This window comes from Camelina sativa, chromosome 7 (genome assembly GCF_000633955.1).
Source record: "Camelina sativa cultivar DH55 chromosome 7, Cs, whole genome shotgun sequence".
Taxonomy (NCBI): Eukaryota; Viridiplantae; Streptophyta; class Magnoliopsida; order Brassicales; family Brassicaceae; genus Camelina; species Camelina sativa.
The window spans coordinates 5,350,898-5,359,702 of record NC_025691.1 but is presented as its reverse complement, the minus strand read 5'-3'; the positions used below and the strand labels follow the sequence as shown (position 1 = coordinate 5,359,702).

The 8,805-nt window shown below is 38.3% G+C and overlaps 3 protein-coding genes across 3 annotated transcripts in view; 1 reads left to right on the top strand and 2 right to left on the bottom strand.

The window, feature by feature from the left end:
- Nucleotides 2,040–4,387, top strand: LOC104700400 (pentatricopeptide repeat-containing protein At2g30780). The gene is made up of 3 exons (XM_010415916.1): nucleotides 2,040–2,457; nucleotides 2,639–3,827; nucleotides 3,922–4,387. Exons 1-2 carry the CDS (start codon nucleotides 2,197–2,199, stop codon nucleotides 3,734–3,736), a joined length of 1,359 nt encoding a protein of 452 aa, XP_010414218.1. The 5' UTR covers nucleotides 2,040–2,196; the 3' UTR covers nucleotides 3,737–3,827; nucleotides 3,922–4,387.
- On the bottom strand, nucleotides 4,616–5,908 carry LOC104700399 (oxygen-evolving enhancer protein 2-1, chloroplastic). The gene is made up of 4 exons (XM_010415915.1): nucleotides 5,554–5,908; nucleotides 5,240–5,472; nucleotides 5,102–5,152; nucleotides 4,616–5,014 (listed from the first exon to the last, which is right to left on the bottom strand). Exons 1-4 carry the CDS (start codon nucleotides 5,798–5,800, stop codon nucleotides 4,754–4,756), a joined length of 792 nt encoding a protein of 263 aa, XP_010414217.1. The 5' UTR covers nucleotides 5,801–5,908; the 3' UTR covers nucleotides 4,616–4,753.
- Nucleotides 6,376–8,805, bottom strand: part of LOC104704338 (DExH-box ATP-dependent RNA helicase DExH6-like) — an 8,512-nt gene continuing 6,082 nt past the window's right edge. The window contains exons 13-15 of the mRNA XM_010420447.2: nucleotides 8,521–8,803; nucleotides 7,322–8,410; nucleotides 6,376–7,225 (exon numbers count right to left, since the gene is read on the bottom strand). Of these exons, the coding sequence (XP_010418749.1) occupies nucleotides 6,536–7,225; nucleotides 7,322–8,410; nucleotides 8,521–8,803 (2,062 nt within the window). The 3' untranslated portion in view covers nucleotides 6,376–6,535. The remainder of the gene's footprint in view (nucleotides 7,226–7,321; nucleotides 8,411–8,520; nucleotides 8,804–8,805) is intronic.

Below are 8,805 nucleotides of genomic sequence, written 5' to 3'. Positions count from 1 at the left end.
TGATTATGAGAGATTTTAATTTGCAAGACTGTTTCTTACTACAGTACTGTGTTAACATTAGTGTTGGACCTGTTGGATGTTATTTTGTACGCCTTTGCTTTGATCCAATTTCATATAAAAATATGACTGGTAAAGATTTACAACATTCATATGAAAATCCTTATTGCAATTACAATAATAAAAAAAAAAGTAGATCTTTCTATGAAACAAAATGTCAAACTTCTCCATTAAATCCATCTCGTCTATTGAAAGAAGAGTATATGAATATATCCTTAAAACTTTAATGATCTCTCATGAAATTCAAGCGTCTTTGATTTTTTCAACTTGCCCAAAATCGGGTGGTTTGACTTTAGCTTTTGCATTTACATTGAAGCTTTGTTATTTATTACCCAATGGTTGCAATTTCCCAATTCTGTATATGGTTTACCGTCATGCATGCCTCTAGATCTCCCAAAACACTACGTCTCAAATCATGCATGAGATATACTTATGATTTAGTACTATATATTTCATACATCTGTATGCAAAATAATTTGATGTCGTCAATTAAAGATTTCTGATTAATCTTGATGCAAAAGAAGTTATTGCAAATAATATGAAGAAAAAACCAAAAGTACAACATACTAAATCGTAGCAAACCAACTCAACTGCGACAAAACCACGTGTTAGAAAGAAATGCTAGAATCTGTTTTTTTGTTCGTAGAGTAGTAACGAATAAGAACTCAACCAAATGAAATTTCCGATATACTTTTCAACACCAACTAAAAAGATTTTTAAAAAAAAAATACATGATGAAACTGTAGTTTAGTGCCAATAGCCATCATCAATATTGAATCTTCATGAACAAGTACCGAATTCAGTTGTTGACAATAATTCAATAAGTGTTTTAACAAAACAAAATAAAATAATTCATTAAGTGCCACTAGCTATTGACAACAACCGCAACATCTTCAGCCTCCAAAGCGATAACACTTGTTGCACCCACGAACGTCCTCTAACGTGGGTCCGTACGTCCACCCCTGATCTGGACATGAGCTGGTCTAGAATCTTTGGAGACAATAGACATTTTACGTTCACCAGATGTAGACATTATTTGGAGTTCACCTGTGCAAGAAAAATCAAGTCTTAATGATAATTCAACGATAACAAAAGCGAACATGGAAAGAGATATCTTCAAATCTTGAGGAGTACACTATTATGGTTGGTGGCCGTGAACCCTACGAAATATAAACATGTTTACGAAGCTTCTAGTTCTCGGTAGGTTAGTTGTTCATTTGAGAGTTTACATAGCAAACAAATCAACTTTTAAGGACTACACAAGTATGTGCAGTTGAAAAGTAGAAATTATGTTTTTGGTTTTTGTTAAAGAAAAAGTAGAAATTGCTGTAAGACTAGAAGTATGGTTCAAAAGTAAGGCTGCTTTAGTATGCCCTTTAACATAAAAAAACAAACTATATATGACTGCGCATTAATCCCATTAGCTGCAACTTGTTAGAATGTTATAATTCGACAAAACATATTATAATTTGCAAGGACTCCAACAAAATCAATGTTTTTGAAAACTAGACCGACCGTACCAGTCAGACCAGGAATCGTTTACTTAGCCGAGTCCAAATTAAAATTAAACCCGAATTCAAATTAAACCGATAAAACTTATGAAAATCGTCAAACCAAATGATCCAATTTGATATCAAAATTGGGTTCACATATTTAGATCATAAGTTATTCTACATTTAATCTTAAATTTTTGATTTAAACTATGTGTAAGTGATAACATCATAAATTAATTAAATTTTACATTTTAATTCCAGTACATTAGTTCACAAGAAAATTATGTTTACCAAAAAAAAAATGTAGAGCTCTCTAAAATACATAGAAATGTCTCACAAAAAAAACAACAACATAAAAATGCAACTAAAAATTAAAATTGCGATTGGTAAACCAAGTGCAATTGTATGGTTTAGTAAATGATTGAACCGTAAGTATATACTTAAACCGAAGTTCACAATTTCACAGCCATTGTCTATTATGGCCTCAGGCCCAAAACAGCATTTATCAAAAATCTTCTTCTTCTTCTTCCTACGATAAACCCTAATTTTGGGGGCTTTGTACAGTTCCTCAGATCCTCAGATCCTCAGATCCGATACTGCGTTATCAAATTAAGCCGGAGCTATTATTATTGCTCAGTCGTGATCCATGACATCTAATTTTGTGAAACTCAGCACTGAATTTATCGGCAAACTCTCCCGTGTAACTAGCTTACCAGCTCAGCGTACTGATTTGGTTCAAAAGGTTTCGGTTTTGAAAGACGAGCTTTTAACGATTGGTAACAGTAAGGAGAAGTTCCAGAGCGTTTTGGATCAGAACGGCCAGTGGTTGTTTAGAAGCTATCGTGCTGGTGCTGGGATTGTAGAGCTTATGGATCAGCTCTTCCCTCGTCATTACTTGGCTCTTCAGGTTTCTTTCTTTTCATTTCATCTTTTGTGTGTTCAAAGTTCGAAACTTGCTTTTTCCCTGTCTCTGCTATATCGTTATCGGATCGATTTTGTGATGAAAGCTGTATATACAATACATTGTATTGTGATTTCAGGAAATGTTAAGTTAGTGTCTTAGGTTTTGATGTTATGTTAATGTTCAGGTTTTAGATTGGAGGAGAAGGCAAAAGGATTATTGTATCCCTTTGACATCGGAGGAGTATGCGAAAGGAATCAAAATTGCTGGTAGAGCTAGAGATGTAAACCTTGCAGTCTATCTTTTCGATGAGGCGGCTAAGAAACGGATTCAAACAGCTTCAGTTTACAATGCTTTGATGAGTGTTTACATGTGGAACGGTTTTGCTGATGAATGTCAGTCACTGTTTAAAGATTTCACTAGGCAAACGCATTGTGCTCCGACCATTGTGACCTATAATATTCTAATATCAGTTTATGGTCGGCTTCTGATGGTGAAGAATATGGAAGCTGCTTTCGAAGAATTACAAAAACTGAAGCTTTCTCCGGATTCTGTTACTTACAACTTTCTTATTGCTGGTTATGTGACTGCCTGGAATTGGGGTAAAATGGAAGCTACTTTCCAAGAAATGAAGAAGGGTCCAGTTGAGCCTGACAGTGACACTTATCAGCTAATGCTTCGTGGGTATGCAAATTCTGGGAATTTGAAAAAGATGGAAGAAATGTATGAAGCGATTAAGGATAACGTTGGTGTAAACAATAGTCCTTTGGTCAGAGCCATGATCTGTGCATATTGTAAAACGTCTGTTGAGGGTAGAGTCCAAAAGGTTGAAAAGTTATTGAGTCTTCTCTCTGGGGAGGAATATCTTCCTTGGTTGAATGTGCTTTTGATTCGACTATATGCTCAAGAAGACATTTTGGAAGCAATGGAGAATAAAATCAACGAGGCATTTGAGCGTAAGACATGTGTTAATAAATCGGATGTCATGCGGGCGATCACTGCAGCTTACTTCAGGTGTAATGAAGTTGACAATCTTGCTAATTTTGTCAAGCGTGCTGAGTCTGCTGGGTGGAAACTATGCAGATCTCTTTACCACTGTAAGATCATATTGTATGGATTCCAGAAACGCTTTGAAGAAATGGAAGGTGTTGTAAATGAGATGGCACAGACTAATTATGGGCTTGTAACTAAAACGTTCGCCATTATGCATAAGGCGTATAAAGCCCATGGAATGGAGTCCGATGCTGAGAAAGTGAAAGGAAAGATGCTGAAACGTGGGCTGTAGATACACTTCATTTTGTGCAAAGGATTCTGTTGTTTCGATTTGTTCATCGTCTTTATCAAGGGCGGGCTGTGACCAAGCAGAGTATCAAATGGTTAGTGCTGTTTCTGCCTTTGCATAAGTCTCCTGTTTTATAGTGACTTTCCAGGGTGTTGTGCTTAGCATTTGGTCTCTTTTTGATATATCAGGTTGTAGAACTGTGCCCAATGAGCCTGGATAAAAGATGCTGGCTAGGCTTCCATAATCTGTCACTGGGGTTTTGGGATGAGACGAACGCACAAATCTTTTTCCGTCATGACTGATTTAACCATCACTATTCTGCCATTGTTGTACATGTTACTGGCAGCGTTTAAAATTTCCATGGCAGATTTTGAGACGGTTGCCGGATAAGAAACCACAGTAAAACAAATTTGATGTGAGCCATGAAGAACAGTGCCTGCCCTCTCTGGTTTTTCTTGCCTGTGTTACTGATAGGATTAGAAGAGCTATTATTTTTCATATTTTTTGAAGGCTCTGCTAAGCAAAGTTATTTCCTTAGAGAAAACTGCTGCAGTGAGTTTCTCTGTTTCGGCCATCTCTGGGTCCAGTTTCCAGACTGTAGTAAGTTAGTAAAATTTTGTATTGTTTGGCTATCAATACACTTACATTGGCATATTGCTCTGTTGTTTAGCATGTTCGTAATTTTGAGGAAAATGATAGCTCAGCTACACATAATGTTTCCGTATAGTGGACCTCCTTTACTTAATCTACAAGCACTTTCTCACGAATAAGCCATGTAGCTTTAAATTAATATGTCAATCATAAAGATCCACAAGATTCATAAGCAATATTTTAGTGAAAGTTAAAAGTGAAGCTGTCATCACAATAGAATAGACTAACGACTAGAGACTTGAACAATCTTCATTCATAGTTATCAAATGCTTGTTTTGTTTCCTTGATCCATTTTTTATACAAGGGACAATGAGGAAGAAGACAACAGAATACAGAGCATTTGGTTAGTGTATATTTATTTATTCAGATTCAAGCAACACTGAAGGAAGTAGCAGCATTCTCAACGAACTTCCTAGCTCCTTTAAACCACCTCTTGTCTCCTGCTTGTGCTTTGCATATGTAAAGCTTTCCACCATTCACAGTGGCTGTTATCAGTTGGTGTTTTCCACCTTCATCTCCATCAGCTGTTCTTGTCAAAACCGACAAGTAATAGTATGGTTTCCCTCCGATCTCTTGTGTAGATGTTTCCAAGATGTTTGCAGTTGCTACTGCATTTGCATCAAACCCTCCCTGCAGAAAGATCAGTAACACTCTTTGAAGGTATTGGTTCTTGTTTGAACTCAACAATTTCCTTTACTACACTATAAAAATAATTACCTCAGAGGCTGTTTCGCCGAAGTAAGCTTGCTTTCCCAGGAGATAATTCACCTGCAGAAACCAGAAACATGTCATCAGTTGTGGTGAATGGTGATTATCATCTGATTGAACTTCTTTGCTATAGAAAAAGAGTGAAACCTGAGAGAGGAACTGTTCGGGAGAACCGTAATCAGTGATGGATTTCTTGTCTGTAGGAGTGATCATGACAGAGACATTGCTGGCGGCGTCAAAGTTATCCTCGAACCTGAGGACTTGTCCTGGATACTCAATCTCTTTGCTTGGGTTCCACTTTGATGGGATCTGGATTTTGAATCCTTCTCCAGTGTACGGCATGAAATCTGTATTCTTCTTTGGCTTACCAAACACATTTGCTGCAAAACGCAATAATCAATATTTGCTTCATGATTCTCATTGAAATGATCAACATGAATAGAGAGAAAGAGAAATCATACCGGCTTCACCATAGGCGGCGTCAGCAGGCGAGACTTTGGATCCGACAGCAGCAGCACCAACGAGGAAGGTGAGGGCAAGACGGCGGGAGATGGCGGAGTTATTGTCTACCTGAGACTGTTGAGCTCTACATACTACTAAATAGACGGGTCTCGAGAGGGGCACGTGACGAAACGATGAGGAAGATGATGATCGTGCCACGGAGGAGGCGAGTGCACTCTGGTGCAAGAAGCACACGCTGTATGACATTCTCTCTCTGCTATCCTCTTTTTTTTTTGTTTCAACCTAAAGACCAAAGTGATGAAAGTGCTTTCAAGTATGGAGTTTAAGAAAAGAGTGTTTCGTTGGATGGTAGTGAGTTTTGGATTATGTGGCAACTTCTACTTGGATGTCGGGATAAGGTTGTATAGGTTCTCCATCGTGCCACGTGGCACTGATCATTTTGGTCTGAATGAATTTTGTAATAGTTGANAAAAAAAAAAAAAAAAAAAAGAATTTTGTAATAGTTATGATCTCACTGGAAGTATAATGAAACTGCTAGAAGAGTCTTTATGAGTAAACAACAATACTTTAGAAAGAAACTGTGGCAAACGTTTTGATAGTGAAAGAAAATACTCTCTCCGTTTCTTAGAGAAGTATTTTTGTTTCATAATATATGATCTTTCTAACTTTCTATGCAACCTTTAGATTAAATTTATATTTTATATTATACAGATTTGTTTATGATTAGTTAAACTTTTTAAAAGAAACTATTTTTTAATATGCGTGTTTTCACTAAAACATCTTATATTTTGAAATAAAGAGAGTATTAAAACGACATGAAATCGGTAAAAAGTCGGGTTCATGATTTAATAAATAAAAACACTTCCGGACAAGAACCACCAAAGTGAAATGGAGGAACCATCCAAAACATAACTTGTTTGTTTATACATTAATTCCTCTGCTTTTAAGTGACCCAAAATGAAACCAAAAGCACTAGGCTCTTCATGCATTTCCCTTATGTTCTGCTTTGTCTTCACGCTGCCTTTTATGGATATCGACCTTGGGAACATATTGTTCTTTCTTCTTACCCGAATCTGAGTTGTTGCCTGACCTGGTCTTGGTTTTCTTAGTGCTTTGATTCTTAGCCACTGACGCAGCAGCTTCTCTTGGAGGTGCGTTTGGTTGCTTCTTTCCATTGGCCTGATCAGAAGTCATGTTCTCTTTCTTGTTACCCGAACTCGAACTGTTGGCTGATTTGTGCTTTGAATGCTTCGCCACAGAAGCAGCTTCTGGATAATTAATCCCATTGGTGGGATTAACAAGCATTTTCCCTTTTTTCTTGCCCAAATCAGCATTGTTGGCTGATTTGGGATTTCTTTGCTGATTGCTTTGCTGCCTAGGTATCGATGCAGCTTCTGTTGGAGCCATGTTATAGTCATGCTGCCGGTTCCTGTTCGTGTGACTAGGATGCTTGTTCTCTTTCAAACTTAAAGACCAAAAGAGAGAGTTTAGGAAAGAGCTTGGTTTCTCTTCCCATCCACCGGTATCATACATCTCAGTCCTCGAATGTTTTGGTCCCATAGACTCCGGTGGATATGAAAGTCCCGCGTGACCATCATACGAGAGAACACAAGCTATTGCATGCATAGAAGCTCCGAGATGAGGCGGCAAATGTTCACGTGGATGTGTTACCTATAACATGCCAATAAACGGTTGGAGACCCAAATCAAATGTAAGAACCCGTTAAGTATGGAGTGTAGATTTCAGTGTAATGAATTATACACTCACCTTGAACAAAATAGAAGCCATTAGTCGTTCCCGCAAAATGTACATTTGAGCAACTTCAAGGGCTGTGGTTCTGAAAGGAAGCCAACGATCAACTACCAACTTGACTGAATTTTCAGGTGAAGACATCATTTTCGCTCCACTCCTACTCTCTTCTTTATGTATATCCATTCCGTCTGCATTAGTATTAGCTCCTCCTTCTTCGTCCTCTTCTTCTTCATCACTATCATCAGAATCACTGCTCACTGTAGGAGCCACAGCTATCTCTGTTGAGACAAGTAACAAAGGAAGATCCCGAACAACAGTACAGTTTCTTATGTGCATGCCTCCATCTCCACGTGTGATCTCATCAAAAACAACCAAAGATTCATCATACTTTTTCGACGACAAGTTGAAGTTGTTTGACAGTGAATGCACACGAACTTTGGCACCACTAGCAGTCTCTACTATAGTTCTTCGATTATTACCAAAAGCTGGGCACAATCTTCCCACCATAGGATACAATCCTACTGATAGAACAGCACGGAGTATACCGGGATCACGCGAATTCTGGCTACAGCTTGAAATATCATTGGGAATAATCCCATGTCTTTTAAGTTCCGACTCAAGTTGGCTACGCATTTGATCCAACATCTTCATAGCGCTAGGAGAGACGAAGTACTGAGAGCAAAACTCTGCCGAAAGACCTCTTTCTTTTGCAATTTTCCAGCATTCAAAGGCAGCAACAACCGCAAGGTGATCACTGTCACCTCCACAAAGTGACGCAAGTTCAAGTTTTGCAGCAGCAGCTTTTTGTCTTTCAACTGGCGACATAGGCATCGTAAATGGTTCCTTGTAGTCGGCTGCACATGCCAGAGTAAGTGCTGGATCCAGACAGTTTACTAATACAGCGAAGAAAAGCATTTTGCTAATCAGAGGATGAACTGGGAGATGACCAAATTTCTCTCCAAGTTCTGTCAGCTCTTCCTGAGGTGTCAGGGCCCCGATGTCCTGTAGTATGCTTAAGGCATTTGCAATACTTTGATCAACAGGCGGGTCCAACAGTTTCTGAAGGAAATTATTTGTTTTACAGTTTGGATCAAGTATCTTAACCTGAAAATGGTATTGAAGCACAATGATCAGTAAAGTGTTACACATACACGAATGGCTCACCACATAGAGCCAATTGCTATTAACTAAGAACAAAATGAGAGAAGCAGTACCTGTAAGCAGAGTTCTTCTACAGGCATCCTCTTAATTTCAGGAACTTTAAAATCTGGCATAGAGGCTGCCCGAAGTCTAGAATAGAGATGATAACAAATACCAGGTTGGCATCGGCCTGCACGGCCCTCACGCTGTTTTGCATTTGCTTTTGATACCCAAGAAGATTGGAGGGTTGAAACATTATTGTAAGGATCATAGCTCTTTTCCTTCATCCGGCCACTATCTATCACATAAACCACATCATCAATGGTAACTGCTGATTCAGCAATATTTGTCGCAAGCAC